This window comes from Grammomys surdaster, unplaced genomic scaffold (assembly GCF_004785775.1).
Source record: "Grammomys surdaster isolate TR1022 unplaced genomic scaffold, NIH_TR_1.0 126163, whole genome shotgun sequence".
In the NCBI taxonomy this organism is placed as follows: domain Eukaryota; kingdom Metazoa; phylum Chordata; class Mammalia; order Rodentia; family Muridae; genus Grammomys; species Grammomys surdaster.
Genome location: NW_021620970.1, coordinates 5,808,671 through 5,836,218, shown reverse-complemented (window position 1 = coordinate 5,836,218; position 27,548 = coordinate 5,808,671). Strand labels below are relative to the sequence as shown.

General features: G+C 37.6%; 1 protein-coding gene across 1 annotated transcript in view; it reads left to right on the top strand.

Annotated features, from left to right (window-relative positions):
• The window catches only part of Prkd1 (protein kinase D1), a 135,203-nt gene that overhangs the window by 44,832 nt on the left and 62,823 nt on the right, over positions 1 to 27,548 (top strand). The window contains exons 2-4 of the mRNA XM_028757463.1: positions 11,564 to 11,695; positions 14,259 to 14,419; positions 20,990 to 21,013. Of these exons, the coding sequence (XP_028613296.1) occupies positions 11,564 to 11,695; positions 14,259 to 14,419; positions 20,990 to 21,013 (317 nt within the window). The remainder of the gene's footprint in view (positions 1 to 11,563; positions 11,696 to 14,258; positions 14,420 to 20,989; positions 21,014 to 27,548) is intronic.

Genomic DNA, 27,548 nt, shown 5'->3' with positions numbered 1-27,548 from the left:
CAAAGTGAACAAATTGTAATTAATGTAAATACATTTCAACAACCGTTAGTGGGAACTATAAGTGAAGATTTTTAACATTCAGAAATTAATAGAAATGAAGTCTTTCACTGTGAGGAATTGGTGTAATACAGTCTATATCCCATGGTATCCTGTGAGAGCTGCGTGGGAAGTTCCTATTGTTGAAGACACCACATACTTGAGACAAGGAGAAATAATGCAGGTCTAGCTAGGAGGCTTTCATTGTTGGCTGTTGTGGTGCTGGAAGATTCTCAATACACTACCTGGGGTTGGGGGCGGTCATCAGAAGTTGTATACCGCTGGGAACCTTGTGATAAACAACCCAAGTGTCCTGGCAAGATATTCCCACTTGTATAATAGTGGCCCAGATATTCCAGGAATAATAACCACTTTCTGATTGGATTCAAGTTCTGATCCACAAGCGAGAATTTTGCCTGGTGTCATTAACTGAGCCAGTAACATGTTTCTGGCTGGTCCTGGTGTGTACTGAAGAACCTTGTAGTAATATTTTTCTAAATAGACACTAATAAATTGCCAGTTAGATTATCTTTATACTCAAAGGTTAGTACATCTATCAATCCCCATCAGAGATACCTTTGTATAGTAGATAGTGATTAACACAGAATCCCACAGCTGTTCAACATCTAGAGAATAAGAGACTGTGGAATCTTTAGCTCTTAATGTGACATCTATATCATACTCCATTCATAGAAGGCCTAGGAATTATCATAGAAGAAGGGTTGGAAAGATCACTAAGACACAGAAGTGATGGCCATCTGCTGTGAAACAGTATTTACCAGGCATGACAGTGGCACTGGATATATGAAGAGACAGTGGCCGTGACAATATACACAAGACCTGTGCAAAATCAAGTCAAACAGTTACAGCATGGATTGAGTGATGAGGCAGGTGGGAACTAATGAAATCCCATCCCTAGCAGAAGAGCAATTGGCAGCCAGTGATGTTGAGTGTTGAGGAAGGAGCACAAATGGGTAGCAATCATTGGATTTAGTGAGTTAAAATAGAAAGAGCACATGCAACTGGGAAGAAAAATGGAGGCTGAGGTATGGGAAAGAACTAGAGAGGAAAGCATGAGAAGTGGGTTTGATCAAAATTCATCCTGTGTGACTGATATCTTTGTAATAAATTTCAAGTACTGTAGGTATCCATCAGCACAATGCTTTCTATATCAAGAGCCAGTCCCGTTCACTGGCAGTGAGACCTTCAGCAGAGTGGTAAGAGATTCAGCAATAACTGAACCTTTTTAATCTGGAGGAACTATGGTTGGATTTCACAGCTTTGGGGAATTTGTGCTTAAAAACAGATATAAACATTGGTTTTATGAAAAATACAGTGAAACTTTCAAAACCCTGAAGTCAGGCATATAGGCTTGTGACTTGGAGCCTCTACATGCAAACATAGATGGTGCTGTTGGCCCTGGGAAACCCTGTTGCCCTCATTTCTGCATAGTACTGTATGTAGTCTTTGTCTACAGTCCTTTAGTTAGGAGCCTAAAGAGTAATTTGTATGCTAGTGTTCCTCATGTAAATTAGGTCATTATCCTTTTTAAAGGTATAAAATCTCCTGTACATGAAGGCACTTTCTAAGCAACAGACTTGACCTTTCGTTCCTCTGTTCAGAGTACCTGCAGAGCATGCACTCATTAGCTCGAATTTGACTCCATGACATTTTTACTTAATTTTCATTTTTCTCTGTGCTAGACACATGGGGTAACCATTTACATTCTTTTTTGACCTGAGATGCTCTCTAATCTCTTTCCAGCTGTGGCATTTGTCATTCAGTCCCATCAGGATATGGTGACCCTTCTCTCCTTACTGCAATGCCTGACTGTTAATTGATTCACATTAGAGAAGGAACAAGAAACAGCCCTAAGGACTTAGCTGTATTCAATTAAGGTTAACCAGAACAGTGAAGGTAAATCCATTCCCTCCAGAGTGCAAATATTCTTTAAGAAATAGAATGAACAAATAGTAATAGTTCCCAAAATCGTTAGGTTTAAGTGCTGTTGGTTGGTAATAAAGAGTTTCATTCCTCTCTATTAGTACTGATGGTCACGATAATACCAATCATCGAAATAATGATAATAACTGTGAGGCATGCTTTGATATTTCTGATATCAAAGGCCTTACACTTAATCATTTTGCTAAGAACTTTGAGTGATCACTTGGACAAAATGTTAAATGCTGCCAACTTAGCTGTCCTCCATAGAGCTGAACAAGGAGAGTTTCACTTACCAGGTTTCCCAAGGAAGGGCAAAAAATGCAGAGAAATGAGGCTTGTTATCCAAGATCATCCATTTTTAGTAACATGAGTTAGAGCCCAGACCAGCTCTGATACCATATCCATGGCTTTCACCATTAGCATAGTGCCCAAAAGGTCAAAGAATGTTACTGAGAACATCTCTGGAAACTTTTCTCTGAAGCCATTTGTAAGTTGATTCAAATTTGTAAGTTGCTTCTGATGAGCTTTTTTCAATTTTAACTTATAATACTATATTTGCAGATTATAAGAAATTGGTGAGGTGTAAAACACCTTGAATTGTAAGTAGACATGACTTCATGCTACCGAGGGTCCATATATTCAGAGATGTTGTGGTCTCTGTTGTCCAGCAATCTGTTATGTTGTGTCTGGTTAGGTGATGATTTAGTAAACCATGAAACATCTGATAGAAGTATGCTCATGAAATTCTCATGAATTATTACTATGTAAATGACAATCCTACTAGAAGAGATGTACAGATTTAATACAGTCTAAGTAAAAATTCTATTGACAGTCTGCATTTGAAGAAGAAGAGAAATAACTAAAAATCTAAATAGAGGCCCAAAAGACCAAAGATTACCAGAGCAACCCTGCCCAAAAGGAATAATGCAAGAGATGTCACTATACCTCATTTGGGGTTATGTATAGAGCCATAGTAATGAAAATAAGCACAGTTCTGCAAGAAAAGAAAGACACATAGATCCTCGGAATGAAATAGAGGACCTAGATGCAAGTCCATGCTCTTACAGATACAGGGACATGTGTTTTCCACAAAGATGTCAAAAATATATATTGGAAAAGAAAAGGAGCCATCTTGGGTGTTAACTGTAACCCCTTCACGAGTACATTGTGAAAAACCACTTGAGTAGGAGCTAGTACCACCATGAAACATTTCTTATGGGCTATTGTCTTGTGGTTCAAGAAAAAGGGGTGAGTAAAGGGCGGGGGAAAATTTTTTTTTCTTTGTCAGATAGAATAGTGAGTCATTTTTCTAATAGAATACCACCTGGGCACCAAGTGTGATTTCTAACAGTATATATACAAATTTCCCCGAATGCTGTGATTATATCCTATATACTTGAAATCAGTAAACATAATTAGCTTTTTGTGATTTGTGAATTTTAATTTTTGTGAATAAATCTATTGTGGCTACACTGAAAAAGAGACTATAAGATAAGATTTTTTTTTTACTTTTTTATTAGTATATTTTGTTCTTTCATACTTTCATACATGTACACTAGATACATGTCCTGTCTTGTTTTTCATACCAGCTCTGACTCCATTCCTTCCTATAATTTTTCCCCCTATTTCTTAGTTCTGGTTTTATTTAGGGTTTCACAGAGTTTGATCAGGGCCATCTATATTATCCTGAGTTTGGAACTAAGCACCAAGGTCTGATATGCTTGCTAGTGTGTGTATGACATGAACCTTCCCTCTCCCGGAAGTTACCTCCAAATGCTTAGATTCTAGGGTGAATATCTCCCATGTTTGCTAATTATGAATGATTTTTATAGGATGGCCCATCTCTGTTGATCTGCTGTGGTTTTAGCACATTTTAAATTCAGGTATATACTATATTTCTAGATTATTATTCATGCCTTCCTATTGAGTTCTTGTTCTTACAATCTTTAATTTTAAAATATCACTTTATAAAATATTTTATTTCAAGTAGGGCTAAATATCTTCCCTCCTCTTCTATAGAACTTTTAATCTTTATTAAAATACTTTTATTCTTGTAGAAGAAGACTTTAGAAAATGCTCACTGGATGCAGTAAGATTTCACTAAAGGTTAAGGATACGTCACCCCCTCAGAGATAAAGAATTACAGGTAACCAAGGACTGCCATGAGTGGGAGACATGGTTGGTCCTAGGAAAGAGCTCACCAGTGGGTTATGCAGTACCAAATGGTCAACCCTGAAAACAAAACAAAGTGAGTAAGTTGTATGTGTGTGTACCTAACTATATATGGACCAATAATTAATGAAAAGAGGCATGAATATGAAAATAGAGCAAAAAATAATACATATATATATATATATATATATATATACATGAGGTTTTAGGGAAAGGGAAGGGAGGATGGTATAAATATACTATATTCTCAAGAGATAAATATTTAAGAAAACATATGTAGGTGCCAGAGAGCTGGATCAGTGGTTAAGGTTTATGCTTGTGCTTCCAGAGGACCATGGCTCAATTCTTAGCATCCAAAAAAATACCTGTAACTGCAGTCCTGGGGCATCACCTCCATCTTTTGTCCTTTGCTGTCATCAGGAATGCACACAATGTACAGATATATATGCAGACAAAAGACTCATGTACATAAAGTTAAAAATAAAAGTAAAATGATTTATATAGTTGATTCCATGAAAGGTAGCTTCTGTGACCTCAAATACTATTCATTTGGGTCTGTTAAAAATTATTAATTTAGAGCCGTGCCTGGTGGCCACACCTTTAATCCCAGCACTTTAAAGGCAGCACAAGCAGATCTTTTAGTACAAGACCAGCCTGGTCTGCAGAGTGAGTTTCAGGACAGCCAATACTACACAGAGAACCCTCTCTGAAGAACAAAAACAATAACCAAAAAAAGTTATTTAAAGATCTTGAACATTAGACAATCTGCTTATGTCTACTAAACTTGATTTTTTTCTAGAACATGCTCTTCCTTTCTCTGTTTTCGTCAAGTTGGTCCATTTGTTATCAAAAGCACTAAAGCACACTTGTGATGGAGTTGTTTGGCTCATTTTGTACTTTAGGATTCAACTCCTATCTGTGGTGGGTCAGGCTCCAGGCTCCGATTTTTTCCCATGTCTCCACATAAAAAGCTACCCGAAGGCCTTTTTAAATTTTCTTCAGCCTTGTCCTTATCTTTCCTACCTCACCTGCCCTTTCATGGTCACTTCTGTCTCTGGTACATTTCCTTTTTGTTTATAGCAATTTACCCTTTATTAGAGTAGGTTGTTTTATGATGCTATTTTGCATTACATTATGCTATTCCAGGCAGAACTCTGTGTGTGTGTTTTATTATTGTGTTGGTTATTCAAAAAAAACACTCAGTACATGCATGTAATATAACATATGCAGCTTTGCTTTCCATGTTTTCTTGTTGAGTCACTCACTTAAAACTTCCAGAACTATCTGAGACGCCTAATCAGTAGCTTTCACTACATGTTCTGTTGTTGTCATGGTTGCTGTGATTTCTGGCATGGTATATTCACAGCACCCTATGTTTTTGTCATTACACCTCATTCATATTTTCCATATCATATGTTAAGTCAAAAGTGGAAGATGAGTTTTTTTATTTTCTCAACTATATGAAGATATTATGGCAAGTGGCTGAATAAAAACTCATTGAATGATATTGCTGTTGGGGTGCTATGGCTTCTTCCTGAAACTTACTGTTTCCGGGTTCAATAAACTCTGCAGGGTTTGGATGTGTGCATGAAGAGAGAATTTGTAACAGAAGTGACATGGAGAAGAAGGGTGATTATCCAGCCCCTAAGGACGTATTTGTGGGGATTGGTGGGAAGGAGCAGCATGCAGACAGGCCCAGGTGTGATCTTACCATCACTGAGACACAGGTCTCAGTCCTTTGGACGCAGGAGTTATCTGTTGGCATCTTTCGGGTGCCATCAGAAGTTTGGAATCGAATTAGCTAACCATCATCACAGTGAACCAGAAAAGTGTGAAAAAGACATGGCATTTATACAAAAGATTATCTAAAATATGAATAATTATACAAAAGGTAATCTTATTATAGATGTCATATATATTTTTTCTCCCTTTTCTTGTCTGTTCTCTGTGTTTTAAACTCCCCTTCCTGCAGAGCAGTATAGGATGCCTTCAGAGACAGTCAAGAACTCACAGTTTTTTCCTCTACTGACGTTGATACACTTTCTGATTATTTATGAGGCTGATTTTTTTAGATTGATCCAAAGCATGATATAATTGAACTCTGTACTTTAGGCCATTAACACTTGTGTGGGTAGACTTTAGAGGGCATGAAAACTTACATTTAAGGCTTGTGATTAGGACTGAACAGTGAATAGTGGTTACAAAGGTGTATTGGAAGATCTAAATAAAGGCTTTCTGATGGTTTGAGTCTTTACAAATGCCATGAAATGATGGAGAGTGGAGTCATCCTACCTGGAAAACAGCAAGTAGCAAACGATTTTTGCATGTCTGTTCCAGTTATGTTTGAGGACGGGGAGGCTGATACAGCAAAAGTGTGAGCGGGTATGGGGTTCTGGCATTCAGATGCTTCTTTAAATAGTCTATATGCTAAGGAAGAAGATATCTTCAGAGTTATGAGAACCTTCAAAGCGTTGGTCTTGAGTAAGACTTGAGGACTCGTGTGATGACATGGCTTATCATGTAGCACAAGTTACAGCTCATTTCAAACTATGAATCACCATTGTTTTTAAGCACAATTACCGCTTGTAACTCCGAACTAATTAGATAGGATGGATATGAAATCATAAATTTTGTGCAAGGCATGTTTTAAAAGGCTGATAAAGAACAGAAATAAAATTTTTTAGTTTCGCCAACATTTTTACTGCCTCTGTATAAGAATGTATATTTATTGAAGGTTATATGTCATATTGGGCTGCAGTGCCCAGCTTTCCATTTGGTCTTTGGAAATAACATTTTCTTTTTTTTTTTTTTTTTTTTTTTATTGGATGATTTATTTACATTTCATATGTTGTCCCCTTACCCCATCCCCCACCCACCCAGGAACCCCCAATCCCCTCACACCTCCTCCTTCTTCTTTGTGGATGTAACCTCTATCTACCCCCCCACTCCCACCTCCCCACCCTCAAAACTCCCACCCCCTGGGGCGTCCAGCCTTCATGAGGTCAAGGATCTCATCTTCCATCTGTGCCCAGCAGGGCCCTCCACTCTTATATATTCAGCTAAGGCCCTGGATCCCTCCATAAGTGCTCCCAGGCTGGTGGTTTAGACCCTGGGAGCTGTGGTTGGTTGGTATTGTTGCTCTCCTCATGGGGCCACAAATCCTTTCAGCTCCTTCAGTCTTCACTCTAACTCCTCCATTGAGAACCCCATGATCACTTCAATGGCTAGTTGTGAGCATCTGCCTCTGAATATGTCAGACTCTTGAAGACCTCTGAGGAGACATCCATATCAGGCTCTTATCAGCATGCACTTCCTGACTTCCACATCAGCATCTACCTTTGGTGACTGCACATGGGATGGATACTCAGGTGGAAAGGTCTTCAGACGGCCCCTCCTTCAGTTTTTGTCCCTCGCTTTGTCTCCATATTTGCTCCCTTGAGTATTTTGTTGCTCCTTCTAAGAAGGACCGAATCACCCCCACTTGGTCTTCATTCTTTATGGACTTCATGTGGCCTGTGAGTTGCATCTTGGGCATTTTAAGGTTCTGGGCTAATATCCAATACTCAGTGAGTGAATACCATGTGTGTTCTTTTGTGATTGGCTTACCTCACTCAGTATGATAATTTCTAGTTCCATCCATTTACCTAGGAACCTCTCGAATTCATTGTTTTTAATAGCTGAGTAATACTCCATTGTGTAAATATACCACATTTTTTTAATCCATTCCTCAGTTGAAGGACATCTGGGTTCTTTCCAGCTCCTGGCTATTATAAATAAGGCTGCTATGAACATAGTTGAGCATATGTCCTTGTTATATATTCGAGCATCTTCTGGGTATATGCCTAGGAGTGGTATAGCTGGATCCTCAGGTAATGCTATGTCCAATTTTCTGAGGAACCGCCACACTGATTTCCAAAATGGTTGCACCATCTTGCAGTCCCACCAACAATGGAGGAGTGTTCCTCTTTCTCCACACCCTCGCCAGCATCTACTATCACCTGAGTTCTTAATCTTAGCCATTCTGACTGGTGTGAGATGGAATCTCAGAGTTGTTTTGATTTGCATTTCCCTGATGACTAAGGACACTGAACATTTCTTTAGGTGCTTCTCAGCCATTCGGGTTTCTTCCATTGAAAATTCTTTGTTAAGCTCTATACCCCATTTTTTAATAGGGTAATTTGGTTGTCTGGAGTCTACTTTCTTGAGTTCTTTGTATATATTGGATATTAGCCCTCTATCAGATGAAGGATTGGTAAAGATCTTTTCCCAATTTGTTGGTTGTCGTTTTGTCCTATTGACAACATTTTCTATATAGCCCAGGCTGGCCTGAATGCTTTGAGTGGACTAGCCTACCTTGAACTTAGAGCAGCTCCTGTTTTCTCTGTGTCATTGGGACTGCTGTGTTCCACCACATATAATGACACTCTTTTCAAGAATCTTTTTCAATGATGATAAACTTTTATAGTTCATTTTTAAAGAAATAGTAAGATGTGATAACTGAGTCTGTGCAATTCTGAGACTGGCTGAGTCCAAATTCTACATTGCCCAGATCGTACCCTCATTTCTGTTCAAGTTTTCTCATGTATTTAGTGGGGTAACAATATCAGCGTCTTAGGTTTTTTTGTAAAAAACATCAAATAAAATGGTGCTTTAAAGCATGTTAATTGCATCTGTCTCAAATATCAGTCCCAACCTGTCATGGCTGCAAAGAGTTAATACTGCTCCCAAATTGCCAAAATAGCTGTTAAAAATTTACTGAAAATCTTGGAAGATCTGACATTGTTTTACTTTATTATGCAAATAGTTTCGACCTCCAGAGATGATTTATTTTGCTTCAGAAGCCTCATTTCCTCTGTACTGCTAACCAGTTTAGTCCATTTTGTCCAACAATTTATAATGAACCTGTAAAGAACTACTGATTATATTAAGATTTTTTGGCTCAATTACCTGTTTCAAACACTCAGTGACTAAGGAAAGCATGTCATTTTCTCCTCTCTTGCATGCTGGAGTGTAACAATAGGCTGTGAATAGAGCAAATCAGAGAGACACAAATACCAGTATGAGGGCCCATTGTGCTCAGTTTGTTTCCCTGTCATATCGTTTTAATTTAGGTCGGCTGATTGATTATGACAGGTTCATTGTTCCCGTCTTGGAATCTCTAGACATGCTAATATTCCTATTCTTATCTGTCCATTTTGATTCCAAAACTTAAATGAAATGGAATTGCAGCCTTCACTTTGTTTGCCTGTGCTAGGTGATTATCTCTGAAGTGCGATTTTGTGATTAGGCAAGCCGGCATGCATATGTTGAGCTAATGCTGATTTCCCCCAGGGTGCAGAACAGGTAAATTCATAATGAATGGATGTTGTGCTTTGATTTCAAATGGATGCAAAACCTCACCATGCTCAGTAGTTTTATTTTGAAAATGTATTTAATTATTCTAAAATTAACGGGAGAATATTAAAGTTGAACTTTAGTAATGTGGCATTTAAACATAAGTCAAGGGTGCTAACTGCTTATGAATGTTAATCCCGTTTAAAAACAAAAAAACAAAAAAGACACAAATCTCCGTGCCATAAATTAGAGGGGGAGGTGTCATTGAAAATCTTTAGTTTAATTATTTATATTCTTCCTGATTAATTCCTAAAATGTCTCAACGCAGCTTGCTATTTGTATTGTCAGATTCTAGCGTTTCTTATTTTGAAAACTACAATAATTATTCAACTAATTACTGTCACAGTATTGTCATAGTTGTTTGGTCCTGGAAAGGGTGGATTTGATGCTGAAGGGAGCTAGGAGTGAACGATTGGCACAATGTGTTCAGGTATTTTCATTAATGGTCTTGGGGAAAATTACTCGTGAGTACAAGAGATCAATTTTAAGGAGAATTTAGCATTCTCCAGATTAGACACATTTTAACCCAATCACCAATGTACAATTAGGTATCTTGAATCATAACTATATTCTTTACTGATCAATTTAGAAAAGAATTGTCAATAATATTGTTAATCAACATATTCTCTGATTTTCAATGTATTTTCTCCAATATTTACTAGGTATCAATCTGAGGAATGAAGCCTCCAGGATTGTCTTCTATTCTTAGTGGAGATTCAGATTTTAAGGGGCTAGAGAATACCAGGATCATGCAACCGTTCTCCCTCAGGAGGGAGAAGCTGAGGTTCATGGTGATTACGTGAGCTGTCTCATAGGTGATGTCAGTAGTTCTTGCAGCTCTCCTGGTTGCCAGGAGAGCACTGTCTGCCTTAGTAGTGAACACTGAACTTGAGCCTGCAACTCCAAAGACTGAAAGATGCAACTCCAGCAGTCTTCCACGTTATCTTTCTTAATTTGAGCAATAACGGAAACATGGGCCACTTTTATAAGATAAAAATGTACATAGAACACTATAGCTGAACTCATGCGCATTAGTTGTCTTTATGCGTACTTCATAAAATAGGTAATAGAAAAATGAAAAAAGAACCCTCCGTCATGCACTTAGTTTATCCATGCCTTTCTCAGAATAGACCATGACTGGTCCATGCCTATTAATCCTTCTACTTGATGATCTCATGAAGAAGTTTCCAGGTTATTTAGAGGTTGCACTTGTAATGTTGGTTTTGGTTTTCATGTGTTAATCCATCTCCGTTATACTTTTAGTATAACGCTTTTATTAATCCTTTGAGAATTTTATACAAGCAGGCAGTGTATTTTGATCATAGTCTGCTTTCTCTCGACTCCTTGGTCCCTCCCAGATTCACCCTTACTCCTCTATTGCTTCCCAGCCTCATGACCTCTGATTCGTGATCCCCATAAATCCACGGGTGTGAGTCATCCTCTGGAGCATGGTCAACCCACCAGGGACCAGATGCTTAAAGGAAATGGACTCCCTCTCCCAGAAGTAACCAACAGTCAGCAGCTCCTCACTAGGGGTGAAAAACAAAATACTTTCAAATAATATCAGCTATGCAGGAAGTAGATTGCTTATCATGCCATTCGTCCTTTCTTTTAGCATTTTACTGTAACTGAAATAATACGAATGATTGCCATGCGGAAAAAGAGAAACAAGAGGCTTTTGTGTCACCAAGCATAACGTCATATTTCAGAATAAAACCTAATGACTGAAAGTCCGAGCCATGCTACGTCTCATTTTCTGTATGGCTTATAAGGTGTAAAGACTATGTGTCATGTGGCCTAAGCTAGCCCTCAATACACTCTATACCAAAAGCTGGTTCTATATCATCTTGCTTCCACCTCCCACATGCTGATCCCAAATATGCAGCACTACACATGGCTGGTTTTCCATAACTTAGTTTTCAGAGTCACCCCCCTGCTTCCTCACCTATTGCCTGGCATGCTTGTTGGCAGATGGGTAAATCCATTCAATCTCTTTTGTGATTTGCTCTTTCTGCAGCTTCAGCTACCTTTGAAGACTTCCAGATCCGGCCCCACGCTCTCTTTGTTCATTCATACAGAGCCCCAGCTTTCTGTGATCACTGTGGAGAAATGCTGTGGGGGCTGGTCCGCCAAGGCCTTAAATGTGAAGGTGAGTTGTTTTCTGCCCCCTCGACATGTAATGGAAGCTGAAGCTGCTGCTTCTGTGTGCCTATGATGACACTGTCCTCTCTCGTAAGCCTCCCCAGTCATCTGGCTATCTCTCCCCCTATTTATGCAATATTTTGTTCCGTTCTGAAGTTCTCTGTCTTTGTCATTCTTTATTTCATCTATAGGCTTAATTTTCACCTCTTTTTTCAAGTAGAAGAAGTTTTCCATACTGTAGTTCATGGTACCCCTTTTTTAGCCAGAAATTAAAACTAAGATTTCCATCTTATTTAAGCCAGAAATTTCAAATAAGTAGATTTGAAAGGAGCCAGAGATTTAGATGCTTTATCATTCTGTTCAAGATCACCCTGATGCTGAATGGGTAAAATGGAACTTCTATGCGTGTTTTCGCACAGTCAGTGGTATGAGCTTACTCCCAGAGAGAATTCCTTGAACTGGACAATTCAGTGTGTAAGAACACTGTTGTGTAGTCTCAAGGGCTCATGCATCACTTCCCTGTGGTCTCAATCTGGGAAAATGGTGTGCTTTGAAGAATGGCCACTATGGTCACCCTTTTGGAATACAACCTGTAAATAATCTTACCATAACGGTTTAATTCTTACCAGTGGAATGGAAATTGACAGAGAGCAAATCTAGAAGAAACCATATTTCCTCTACTTTGGCAAAATATTTGGGAGAACATTAAAGAAGGAAAGATAATGACTTGACTCCCGGTACCAGAGTTTAAGTCCATGCTCACTTAAGACCGTTGTCACTGGGTCTACAATGAGGCAGAGCACCAGGGCAAAGAAGTCACAGCTCAGCAGTATCACTCACTTCATGACAGCTGATGGATTGGCATTCAAGACAAATGTACACTTTCAGGCATGTCCCCAGTGACTTATTTTTCGAACTAATCCTTTCCTTCTAACATTTCTATACCTTCCAATAGTCTGCCAGCTGGGCAGTCATCAACACAGGAACACTCAGTAGGCATTCCAAATGCAAACTGTTACACTCTGTCTTAGATGCCCAAAATGTGAATGCCAGTCTCATCATGCAACATGTATTGAGTCCACCACTAAGAAGTACCATAACTTCACTATGCCAGCATCTGTCAAAATTCCAAATCCAAGTCTCCGCTGGACCTCTTATCTATAAACTGGGGAGTTTGTTTTTTGGTTCTTGTTTGTTTGTTTTGTACATACTTACAACCCTCAATGAAACAGGATAACTATTCAAATTCAAAAGGATGTTATAAAATAACAGAAGAATCACCATACCAAGCAAGACCAATACCCAGAATTGCAAATATCAAGTTTTGTAGCTTCATGTCCACCATCTAGGCTACATTACATGGGAACATGTTGTTCTCTGCCACAGGCAGCCCTGCTCTAATGACTTTGCTGGTTCTATCTAGCTCAGGTGGTCTTGCTTAGGCTGGCTATAGACAATGACAGTCTTTCCTCAGTCAACACTCCATTTTCATGGCATCTCCAAATTTTGCAGGGTCTCCATTGCACCTTCATCCTCTCTGTCATACAGCCATTCATTGCCATTTCAGGCCTTCAGGGACCCTTAACTGCTAGAGTACCTATTCCCACAGGCATTTCTTTGAAATCTTGTTAGATACTTCCATGACCTCATAACTTTTGCATTCTACACATCCACAAAACCATAACCAAGTAAACACATCTCATTTTGCTCTCGGGGAAAGCCATACCCAGAACCATAGCTTCACCAAGCTCTACATATCTGGATGGCAGAACTGTAAAGTATGTTTTATGAAAAGTTGTCTGACCTATTTTGGGACACATGGGGAAATTCTGAGTAGTAGGTGCCAGCTATGTGGGAAAGATGCATAGCACATATATTGGAAGAAAAAAAAACTTCCTAAACTGGGAAATATCTTTCCATCTACCTACTACCTAGAAACAAACAAGTGTATGTACTTTATATTATCTTTATTCTATGGAGTAGTTATTTTTGTTTCCATTTTAGAGACTCCATCTATAATTGAGATAAAACACTTTGTTCAGGGTCATGTACACAAGCTACAGAGACAAGCTTAAAATCAGTGTCTTCTTAAACTTGTATTGAACTATGATTAATTTTCTCCTTAAGTGACCATACACATCTAAAACTACAGCAGCTAAAAATGGTCTAATCTATTTGTAAATATATATATATATATATATATATATATATATATTATATAATATAATATATATTAATATATATAAACATATATATAAACACACACACATATATATATTCCCAACTTATATTATATTCAGAATATCAAAAATACATAAATAAAAATTAAACATAAATATACAAATAAAAATTAGATGAAGTTGTTGAGTTTTTACAATAATGTAAGAATCTGAAAGCCATGTTAAAATAAGAAACAGACTCAGAGAAAGCACAGAGGAAAATTTGTATTTCCAAGTAGCATCACCACAAATTGATGTCGTGCTATGTTTTCAAATTCTTAATTTATAAGTAATGATGGAATAGATTTAATTTCTGGTGAAATGAAAGCTATTTTTATGTTTGTTTTTCAGGATGTGGTCTGAATTACCATAAGAGATGTGCATTTAAAATCCCCAACAATTGCAGTGGGGTGAGAAGGAGAAGGCTCTCAAATGTTTCCCTCACTGGACTCGGTACTGTCCGCACAGCATCTGCTGAGTTCTCCACCAGTGCCCCTGATGAGCCTTTACTGGTATGACCTGCTGTTTATGTATTCCCCACTTGCTTGAGAAGTCTGGGGGAAATCTGTGGGACGTTGTGATATCAGTGCCATGCCAGGAGAGCATGTTGGGAGGGAGAAGCAGCCCCCATGTTAATAGCTGTGTTTTCACTGGGTCTTCAATGTAGATTGCCCAGTGCATCATAAAATATCCAACAGCTTTGAGTTTGCGTTCTTCCCTGAGCTTTGTGAAACTGAAAAATATGTGAGGCTTCATCATGGTCATAAGACCTGAGCAGCGTGAACAAATGTGTTAATGTTGCAAAAGAGGGTTCCCTCTGCAGAGTCCTCACGTGCTTGTAGCAGACTGAATATTTCTTCTAAGCTATGATCTGAAATTTACCTTTATGAAAACACCAAAGCCTTACTGCTTAGCATTACTGATATTCAGACAAGTTTATCATCGGACATTACCAAGTGCCATGAAAATAACTGCACTTAATAATTAAAATATTTCTGTGCCCGTGAAATGGCTGATGAACACCGTGAAAGCATTTGTTATGGAAATTAATTTTCCAAACAATGACAGGAGAATAGAATGCTGGTTGTATAAGTTATTTACAACAAGAATGGAGTTCTTAAATAGCTAATGGCTGGAAACTCCAGCTTTCTCTTGTCGCTAACTATTCACTGGCACGTTATGGCATAGTTATTACAGACATTGATGAAAAACAAAAGTAAGAATTACTTTTGTAAATGTAAGGTCAAGTAAATCTGCCTTAAACTTGAGTAGAAATAAGTTCTGGAGTTATGCATGACAGTTTGTAACTGTTGTTACATGGAAAGTATTTGTCACTTTAAATGACTTAAATTGTGTAGTACGCCAAGCCACAGGTCAGATGCTCTTTGTCTTTACCGATAGAAAGCAACTCTAACCTATTCCTTCGTTGCATTGTTGCTGGCATTGCTTTCTGTTTTTCAATCTTCTTTAGCTGAAACTATTTTTGGAAGATAGGTGCTACATCTTTGTAGTACTTAGATGGATATGATATCTTCGTAATATTCAGAAGATATATATGTGATTCTAGGGAATCCTATGTGTTTGAATCAATTAGAATCAAGGATATTTTTATAAAAAGTAATAATTCAAAATTTCTATTTTAAAATAATTGCTACTACACACTCTGTATTTAAGATCTTTGGTTGAATTAAAAATTAAAAATCATGTTTTTTTTTTTAAGTTACACCACTTGTAGTAGGGGTAACTGTAGTAATTGCAAGGCATAATGTTCGGAATAAGGACATTGAGATTATATAAATGTCCATAGTGTTACTTTCAAGAATTCTGATATAAAATAAAACTAGAAAATTGCAATATATAAAAACACATAGAATATACTATTGTATTATATAGTCTTTAAATATAAATTTTAAGATCACATAACATCACATATGTAGAGAATTATATTAAACCAGAAACTGCACACAGATCAGCTGGGTGATTTATGTTGAAGCCAACAGCTATGATGTAAGTACAGACTTCTGAGTAAATGTTTCTGGAATTAATTGAATATTTGTATGGAAAATATGATTTTTTTAAACAAGCTCTCAATATATACACTATGGTTACCTTGGCTATCCTTAAGCTCACTATGTAGACAGAACAGCGCTGGAACTCACAGAGGTCCTCCTGTCTCTGCCTCTTCCTTTTTAGTGCTGGAAATTAGGATGAGTTCCATCATGTCTAACTTGGGACCTAGTTAACTCTGCTTCAAACCATATGCAAATAAATTCTAGGTACACTCTGATTTTTTAGGGAATAAGAAGGAATAATAAATAAAAATACCCAAATTAGGAGTGGTTTTTATTTTTGTAAAGAAACTTTAATCACTGAGGAAAAAGAAAAGAATCAAGAAACTGGACATTATTCAAATTAAGAGCATATTTCACTTGGAATAGAATAATTTATCAGAGAATTCATCCCTGAGAAAAGTGATCTTCCCTCAAAAGCTATTGATTGGAAGAGTAGAGCCTTGTGAGCTGTCCCCGTCCACATTGGCATGTTAGCTGGCATGGTCATGATGAGGTCTTATTTATGCAAATATATTTTGGGATTTCATGAGTGTAGCTTCCAGCACTAAAAACACTTATACAAAAGCAACAGTGACTTAGTAGGTTATGTTTATATATTCAATGTGATTAAGGAATTCTTATTCATTTAACAACATAGGTGAGTTTCACAAAGCAATTTTAAGTAAAGAAAACAAGCTGGGGATAGTAGTTCATGCCTAGAGTTCCCAATCAGGAGGCTCAGGGAGAGTCAGAGAGATTGAACATCAACATAAGATTTGGTGGTCCGTCTGGATACCATAATGAGACCCCTATCTCAAACAAGGAGGCAGAAACAAAATAGGCCATACTTGTGGGTTCAGGATCTGAATTCCAATTGAGGCAAATTCAATTTAGGTTGAGAAACAGGAAAACAATGCCTCCTCTTAATGGGATACCAGATGGGAGAGAACAGAATTATCTGAAAAGAAATATGTGTATACATACAAAAGCTTGTCAAGATTTATACCTAAAATTTTATACTGTTATAGAGTTCTTATAAATTACAACTTTAAAATTATCTAAATAGAAGATGTGCCTACTTATACTGAGACTTGATGCTCCAGCATTGGATGATACCCAAGGGAGTGTTCCCCTTCCCTGAGGAGAAGGTGAAGGGGCCAGGGAGGGACTGAGAAGAAAGGAGGAAGGGCACTGTCTGTGATCAGGATCTAAAGTGAACTTAAAATGTTATCTAAATTAGTGTTTCTCAATATTCCTAATGCTGTCTGTCACCCTTTAATACAGTTCTTCATGTTGTTGTGACCCCCTCAAAATAGTTTTGATGCTGCCTCGTAACTACAATTCTTCTAATGTTATGAATAATAATATAAATATCCGTTATGCAGATTATATGATATGTGACTTCCAAAGGGGATATGACCCATAGATTGAGAATCACTGATCAACAAGTATATTATAACTGCTCAAATAGGAAGTCATTGGAAATGTTTATTACAGATCATGTGAGGAAAGGATAACATGTTACATTACAATTATTAGTCATTGAATAATGAAATTCCTTTAACGTAGTTAAAAATAGGTTTAGAAATAGGGTTAGGAACTGCCATTATTCATTAACAAGAAGTACACTTTAGATAAAATATTAAAACTAAAGAGGCATAGCCTGTTGAGATTCATGGTTTGTATATCTGTGGTTGATATTGTCTTCTACAGTAGCTTTTGCCAAAGACACAGCAATAGAATTCATATGATCTTTCTTTAAGCCAAGCCAAAGCAAAAGGAAAGCTGTTACACTATACTATATACATATGGAATATGCACTGTAGTATGGTGCATCTTCTTGGTGATCTATAGAAACCTTTAATGATTTCTACCTCAACAGGATGAAAAATTGTGTTGTTTATTTATTTTCTAGTGTTCTTCTGAAAAAAAAACAGTTATTTAACATAATTTCTTCAAACAAGACTGAAGAAATGGCTCAGTGGATCACTTACATGTCTGAGGACCAAAATTAAGATTCCCTAGCACTCACATTAAAGCTACATGGCCAATTGTATTTCTACAGTTCAATTGGCCACTTATAATCCCATTGCTCAGCAGTAGAGACAGGGTGCTCAAGCTGTGAGTTCAAGTGAGAACTGATCTCAAAGTATAAAGTGGAGAGTGCTCCAGGGAGACACCCAAAGTCAACATCTGGCCTCTGCATGCATGCATACACTAATGTATATACACACATACACATGCCAACATACACACATAAACATGCCTGCACATAACATACAAGCCCATGCAAAAAAATTGCCAATAAATCAACCTTGTACAGATAAAATTGTTAAATATTTCTTGGAGCATCTGTGTAGTGGAAGTTTTAGTAGCTATTTAGCATAATTAATGGTCAAAGGAATCTTGCAATAATGAAGTCAGTGTTCTTAAACTAAATCAGTATAGAATTACTTTCCGTTTCATAAAATGGATGGATATTTTATGAAAAAATACTTTTTGGAAAATGATAAATTATTGAGTCAATGCACCTTGTGTTGTCTATCCTCACACACATAGTCTGAAATGAATTCTGATGGGAGACCAGACAGAAAGGTCCTCAGGACCAATAGTGAAAAGAGTTATGGGTTTTGTATGCCACATACATAGGTGACTAGGATACTCTCTTGTTTTGGAAATTGAGAAACTTGTTTTATTTTATTTTTCTGTCCTGTCATAGTATGTACATGCAAGATCATGGTTTTTGCTCAAAAGCCATGTTTAGGTCTATGTTCAAATGAGAAGTTCCCTCAGTTCCCATGTACTACTCATCATCTGACAAACTGCTTGGATAGAACTGGATGCCAAGTTGCCTTGGTAAAGCTCAGTCTAACTGTACACAGCCCCCAGTGCTCCCGAGTAAATGGCCGCATACCACAAATCAAGATATAGAGATTTCAGAAATAAATAATATCATTTTTCTGAAGGCACAGTAACTTATTTAGCAAGTAGGAAGAAAATCACTAACATCAGTGTGCATTGCAACAGATTTTATAGAATATTTTCAACCAGAGTTCATTTTTGTTGTCTTTTCCAGATATCAAATAGAACTACCTACATCTTTTCTTTTGTTTTCAAAAGAGAGATAAAAAAGAATACGTTCAATATAAATTTGCAAAAAGTGGTCTCTGCTTAGTTGTTTACTTTTTTCATAGAACCATTTCTTTTACATTAATATATATATATTTCAAATGACATTCTAACTTCGAGTGAAATCAGAAATCAACAGAGCAAAAAATGCACCGTGGACATATCTTCATTCCTTTTTAAATAATTTAAAAGTTTTCAATTTTATTTTACGTGTATAGGTGTTTTGTTTTGATGTTTATCTGTGCAGCACTTGCATGCCTAGTGTCAGCAGAAGTGAGAAACAGCGATTTGCTTCCCTAAAACTCCAGTTGTGAGTCACCACGTTGTTGCTAGGAATTGGTCTCCAATTCTCTGAAAGAGCAGCCATTGCCCTTAACAACCAAGCCATCTCATCACTACCTGCATTCCTCTTAAAGCTCTTACTTTGGCCAGCCCACGTATCCCCAAACAGGTTGTGATTATGCCTCTCAGCTCACTTTCAACTGACTGCAGGCAAATAACAGCTATGAAATATTTGATTACTCTAATGACCTTTTTCTTCATTTCATATTGAGAACAAGAATTATTTTGAAGAAAACCTAATCTTTTACTTAAAGGTCAAAAATACTTCATTTTGACTCTAATTTGTTTTCAATGAGGTACAAAAACCAGCCCTCTTCACTAAGACCATGGAGTTGTTTTTTTTTTTTTTAACCACTACTCACATCTCAAAATGTTTTGCATCTCTGGCTTAGTACCTCCCGTTGCACTTAGATTTTTTTTTTAAACATTTTTTTATTAGATATTTTATTTACATTTCATATGTTATCCCCTTACCCTATCCCCCACCCACCCGGGAACCCCCCATCCCCTTACCCCTCCTCCTTCTTCTCCGTGGATGTAACCCCCACCTACCCCCCCACTCCCACTTCCCCACCCTCAAAATTCCCACCCCCTGGGGTGTCCAGCCTTCATGAGGTCAAGGATCTCATCTTCCACCTGTGCCCAGCAGGGCCCTCCACTCTTACATATTCAGCTGAAGCCCTGGATCCCTCCATAAGTGCTCCCAGGCTGGTGGTTAGGACCCTGGGAGCTGTGGTTGGTTGGTATTGTTGCTCTCCTCATGGTGCCACAAACCCTTTCAGCTCCTTCAGTCCTCACTCTAACTCCTCCATGGAGAACCTCATGATCAGTTCAATGGCTAGTTGTGAGCATCTGCCTCTGAATATGTCAGACTCTTGAAGGCCTCTGAGGAGACATCCATATCAGGCTCTTATCGGCATGCACTTCCTGACTTCCACATCAGCATCTACCTTTGGTGACTGCACATGGGATGGATACTTCAACTGAGGAATGGATTAAAAAAATGTGGTATATTTACACAATGGAGTATTACTCAGCTATTAAAAACAATGAATTCGAGAGGTTCCTAGGTAAATGGATGGAACTAGAAATTATCATCCTGAGTGAAGTAAGCCAATCACAGAAGAACACACATGGTATTGACTCACTGATTATTGGATATTAGCCCAGAACCTTGAAATGCCCAAGATGCAACTCACAGGCCACATGAAGCTCATAAAAAAGGAAGACCAAGTGGGGGTGATTCAGTTCTTCTTAGAAGGAGCAACAAAATACTCAAGGGAGCAAATATGGAGACAAAGTGAGGGACAGAAACTGAAGGAGGGGCCGTTTCAAGACCACTCCACCTGCACTTAGATTTTAAAAGCATTTTCCAGTTTGTGCTTTGGTGCATCCACAAAGCTGGCTAGTGTAGTGTTTTGCTGTGGTCTGATAATACAGGCGTGTGTGTTAATCAGCATTGGCTAATATGCATTGCTTTTCCCTAGTAACCTTGTTTTTCTCTTTTTCTCCTTTTTATTCTCCTTTGCCTACTCTTGCTCTTTCAACTTCATCTTTCAGTCTCCTGTGAGCCCTGGCTTTGAGGTAGGTACAAAGTTACCTGACATTAAAAATGTGCAGCATCCTGATCTTCAAACCAACCTTGTACTGGTCCATAGCTACACTAGCTATGGTTAATGGGTAGAGTTTGTATGAGAGGTCAATCCACTGAATGAAGAGGCCTGAATATAACTATCATTCTTTGTCATTTCTCATCACTGTTTGAATTCCCATAATCCTCAAATTGACAAAGATCGACATCTTTATTAAAATGACTACGGTTGATTTGTTAGGTCAGAGTTTGCCATTTAAATGCTTGATTTTCTAATATAGGTATCTTGTTTATAAAAACAAAAGGGCAAGTTATGTGGCAAGTTGAAACTTATGCACATTGGAGCTATGTTCTCATTCCAGATGCCACAGAATCATGCAAAGCATGGATACTGACCATTTCCTCATTCCCCATGCCTGGTGTGGCTTGAGAATACAGGGACTAAACAGAGGTGTGTCTGAAGATGACCCTGACTTCCTCTTCTAGATCTTGAGCTTAATCATTTTAGAAAACCTTTAAAAAAACAAAAAAAAAAACAAAACAAAACCATTGTATAAGTCACAGACTTTAGCTCTTTTCTTAAAAATGGTGGCATAGAAAGGGAGACACTAGCTTCATCCTTGGGTATGGAAGAAATTTTCTTCCTCCCAAATATCCTAAAGTTGGTTTTTTACCTGTGTTAAATAATTAGTAAAACTTTTTTTTTGAACCTGCAGCCATGTTCTTGTTAGGATAATTCTCAAGCCAACTACAGCACTAATGTCTAGTTTCCCTTCCTTCAGGGCTGTGCCCACTGAGAGTTGGCCCAGTGCTGTTTCCCTGTGGAGATACAGACTTCAAGCGCCATTATTAGTATCCATTGTCAGTTCATCTTGTTTAGGCTACTCTAGCAAGAGATATTAACAGAAAACACAACCAGAAGATGTTGCAGATTAAGTAGAATTGTCAAATCAAGATTTCATGTGTATACTATATTGGATTAAGAAATCTTCTGCAGTGGTGGTAAATTCCTATTTGGAAAATTAACTCTACTGAGAAGTGCCCTACATAGAGAAGCTCAATGGAAAAACAATGTGTAGTTGTTATATTTTTTGTAATTTGTTTTTCTGGATGTCTTCAGACAAAATTTTCAAGGTGTATTTTCCCTTGGAGTAATCCTAAGACCTGAAGTAAGGGGCATTCTCAATCCTCAGTCCTCAACCATTGCATTCAAAAACTGGATGGGAAAGAGGAGGAGAGATTTTGACTTTGTGAAACTTATATCTGTTAAAGGAAACCTGGCTTTCTTCAAAGCACAGCTCGTGACAGAAATAAGAAAAACTTTCTGTAGAGCCTACTTTTCTGGAACTTTGTTTATATACAGTTTTTTTTTAAAGTGATAACCAATTTTCTCTTTATCAACATCTACAGAGAGAAGGATGCATGTTGTAGGGTACAATGTGATGCTTTCTTCAACACTCATTTTCTTTGGTTTTATACAGTCTGAGGTATTCTGAAGGTAACTAACATAGGCTGACACAGACATGTAACATTCTTAACAAATGATTTAGGAGAGTAGACCGTTCTTTCCTTGAAATAAAGGAGGGAAAGCCACAGTTGAAAACAATGAATTAAAGGCAATGGGCACCCTCTGTAGGTACAACATAATGTAAAAGACAAAAATTATAAAACAACAACCAAAAACAAAAATTAGGCCTTACAGCTTTATTTTTTTAAAAAATAAAAACCCAGAGTTATTTAAATATTTTTAATATCTTTGAAGAGGCAGCACTAGTCCAGTTTTGAGGTTAACAGCCTCTATAAAACTTACTTTTAGCGACATTAATTTCTTCTACTTCAAGTCTTTTTGTATATTCTTAATATTCAGATTACCCTATAGAAACTGTCTGAGAACATAGACCTTGTGCTGTGCCTGAGCATTTTATACACTCAGCTTTTAGGTTTTGTGAAATTTAAACAACACTCAGTTCACTTTTTATGGAGTGCATGTCTTTTCTAAATAACAATTTGCCATAAGCTTGTGATGTTCATAAAGTTCACTGAATCATGTGTAACTGTGGCAAGAAGTCTTGCCTGCACAGTTTCATAGAAATGTTCTCCCCTGAATGATCCATTCACTTGCTGTTTTCATTTGTTTTTAACAATGAATAATACAAGATCTATCCTTAACTGGAGATGAGTCTGATATACTTTAGAAGAATTCAGATAGTTTCTTCTCTGATGAGCAAACCATGAGAAATAGCTGTTCCTATGCTAAGTGTAACAATGGTGATATTTTGTATCAAAAAGAACATTTCCAGGGCCGTTTTCAGCATGACAAATATCTGTCTAGAGGTACATACTTGATGCTCTCATGTTCTAGACTTCCAGGAATCCTGGTAACTCATTTACATTATAGTCATTTTCCACTTTTACAAACCCAATGGCTGTCCCGTAGTACACTGCTAGGTGTCACAAGGTTTCTCTTGATTTCTTGTCTGAGTGAGCTTTCTACATACAAACCAGGACAATGTATACTTGCAGTGAAGAGTCCTGTGCAGAGCTGCTCTACTGGTACATCCCTGCCTCCTGACCATAAAACCTAGAAAAAAAGATGGTGGATCTCTGGGGAAGGAACCCTGCAGTAAAATAACATGGTGGAGCTCTCTGTGGGGTAGCCCAATCTTACTCAATAGAACTTGTATAAAGGTGTCTACATAATTAATATATATTCTGTTTAAAAACTTTAAGAAGGATAAGTATAAATTCAAGCACGATGGGACAGAATTGCAGGGAGTCTACTTGGAAAGGGCGTCATGATTCACCTGTACATACTTTCTTAGGATTTAGGAAGAGCTGGATCTTGAACAAAGACTGCATGCCATGTTCATCCCTCTGGTAATATTCTATAGCCTCTGGAAAGTTTCCCCAAACCCAACAGTAGGTATTTGCTCTTTCACCTTCATCACTGACCATCTTGCCAAGTCTGGCCAGATTGATACCCCTTTAATTCCTAAGCCCTTGTAATTACTGAATTCTTAGTTGAAAAGAAGGACCCTCATGCTGTATGTGAGAGCTATATGTCATGAGGAATTCTCATATCCAGGAAAATATGAAAAGATTGGTATGAAAATAATTATAATGAGGGAAGAAAAGAATGGGAAGTTAGAATCAAATCTCATATTACTTTATAAGTTTTAAATATTTATATATCCAGGGGCAGGGGAGTGAGAAAGCCATTTGTCCCCAAGCCTGCAACCTAAGTTCAAGTTCTAAGGCCCATTTAATGGAAGGAAAGTACCAACCCTTCCTAATGGTCCTTTGGTCTCCACACAGGTGATATGACAAGTGTGCACCATGTATGTACACAGCACACAGAGACACATAAGTACACTATTATACTATATGTAATATTTGTTTCCCCAGAAGTATGTAGTTGCCTCTTATGCTTCATTAAACACAATTTTCTAATATGAAATAATTTTAATTAAGGTAATTAACTTTTCTTCCCTTCACAGGAAAAGTGTTTTCTTTTCAAGATAAATTTATAAAATATAAAATAAGGCAATGTATAGAAGTTATGAACTAAAGTGTCACTTTCTCTAAATAACCCAACTTAGGGTAATAATCTATTTCTCTTTTTTCCTGTAGCCATACACTAGAAATACCACTGTCATTTAGTTAGTAATTTTAGAACTTAGTTCTTGGGTGAGTTGAGAGCAAAAAGGTAGAAGAAGAAAAAAGCCTCTGTCTTAAAAATCTCATCTTCCCTTCTTATGTTGTTTTGGAAGAGCAGCATTCACACATATGCAGACACATATACAGACACATACAGATACATACAATGCATATATACACACACACACACACACACACACACACACACACACACACACACAGTGCACTGGCACTACAGTGTGACCTTAAGAAACATAGGCTAGGATTTTGTGAGAGGTTGCAGAACTAACTTAACTTCATGGTTGATTTTCAGAGGAAACCTCTAGTCTTTGAAGTCTCAGGCCATCTTTATCCGTCTCCAACATATCAACAATTAGCCCAGCCCAGGCCTCTAGCTATTCATGTAGAGTCCAATACTCAATTATGGAAATAAATGTCACTAATTTGATTGTCTTTGATTTTATGTAGATAATTAGTTTTCTCCCCATCACTTTCTATATGCAGACTCAGCCTACCATTTAAAATTTCAGAGCAGAAGTTGTGGACGTGCATTCATGGACTTTCTCACTGGAAATGTCCCCTTCCCCATTTTATAGGTTTAGAGTGCATTGCATTAAGTTTGCATTTTTCTCTCTCTCTCTCTCTCTCTCTCTCTCTCTCTCTCTCTCTCTCTCTCTCTCTCTCTCTCTCTCTCTCTTTCTCTCTCATACACACACACACACAAAGGTAAACCTACTTATATTGTGTTTCCCTTTGAGACCAAGCTTTGTAGGGTGTTGGTAACTGACTGACATTTGAAAGAACAGGGCCTGCAATTTGTGGAAATGTTTCAGTCCCATTGCTTTCCCTGCACAGGATGGATTACTTAAAAAAAAAAAAAACCCTAGGGCTCTTTCACCCTCCCCTTCTGTTTACTCAAAAGCATGAGGCAATATAAAGTAAATGTAACTTCCAAGACTACTTTAGCACTCAGCAGATCTAGATCTCCTTGTATTTTTCAAAGGGTGTTCCATGTGTCATTACTTTGAAAGCTTTCATAAATTACTACAAACATTAAGAAATGAATTCTCTACTGTAAAACACAGCATCCATCACCACTAAACAGGGGGTACACCTTTTTCCTGCCCTATAATAACCCTTTTAATGGTTATGAAAAGGTTTTGATCAGCTTTTATTTATACTGTGTATTTAGGACATCCAACTGAGAATTCAAATTCATTTATCTTGCACATTTGGTATAAAGTTCAAAGGACATAGAGTCAGATTACAATTAAAAAGCCGTGAGACTCAGCAAACATCCTACCTTCGACACAGCATGCATGTTGCAATGTGAACGTCATCCCTCATGGTTTCATATTTGACTATAGTCAAAGACAGCTCTGTGCTGGAAAAATGTCTTACTCCTTATGTGAAGGGTAATGTTTGGGGAAAGATGGCTGTTTCATCTTTCTTCACAAGTATCTACTCTCTGAACTTGCCAGTATGTATTCTAGCACCAATTGCAGGTGGGGTTAGTCATTGCCAAATAACTGTAAAACTGTGTCAGCATACAAGCAGGGAAACCTCTGGGTAGTCTCAAGATTGGAAGGGCTCTGTTTTCCTAAACAGATTTTTACTTGTTGATGGTGTCAAAACCTGACAAGACTCAATTTGTGGCCCACACATATAGTTCTTTCAGGGAAACTCCTTTCTGAAGGATCTCTCACTTTCACTGTGAGCGTTGCTTACCCCTGAGTGAAGCTTCCTTGCCCAGCTCTTATCCTGAGTGAAGCAAGATTCCAGAAGTGATAATTTCGAGAAAGACAAGGTAGATAAGGCCCTTCCCTCACACAGCTTTTATTCTGTTGACAATTTTAAAACAATGGACAGGTAGACCAGTTATTCCAAGGCTTGGGTAATTATTCAGCAGGAGACAGAATGTTTTGGCACAGACAGTATAGAAAAGTAAGTAGTAAGTGGCCTCTTCCAGAAGATGGTGAGTGAACTATAAATGAATGAGGAAGTGCCCTCTATAATGATGAGAAAGGAGAGGAGAAAGGTAATGGAGAAAGTAATGCTGTGTACTAATGCTAATCAAGAGATAGCTGCTTGGGCAGAGTTGATTTTTTTCCTAGTGTTCATATATCCAGTAGCATCTCATTGGACCTTCAGGTTAGTTCACTCCAGGTAGTTTTAGTAACTAAGACAGGCCCAACTTGAGGGCAGTGGGGGAAACTTGTACTATTTTGTATGGTTTTGTGGGATTTCAGTCCATCTTTGGACTGAATCAAATATCAATTCATACAGTTGGGTGTAGTTTTATATAGTCACTATTAAAACTGTTTAAGTAAAGCAATACCTGGATTGGACAGTAGGCAGATAACTGATGGATCTTATACACAAAAGCTGTTGAATCAACTTGTTACAGTGTCCAAGAAAATACCCATTACTCAGATATCTTCAGCTGAACACAGCAAATTAATTGAAAATACATCATGTAGGTCAAAGTTAAGGCTTCACAGTATTCCAACATCGATTGAATTTTGATATGAAGGACATTTGTTCATTTTCATAGTGTCCTATGCCTTCTTTATTCATTCATATGAGGGAAATGAAATATAATTGTCATGATATATTAACATAAATCCAAGGAATACAGGAACAGGGAGGAAGTGAGAAAGAGCATTGTCTGAAATAAGACTACATGTGTTCATAGTTACTTAAAAGCTATGTTGAGTCAACTACGTATATACAACCTTCTGAGATTGAATTTTCTCTCCTATAAGATGGAGATGATGATGGAGATGATGATAGAAGTAGTTACAAGGTTCACATATCTGTATCTTACAAGTTTCTCTCTCTCTCTCTCTCTCTCTCTCTCTCTCTCTCTCT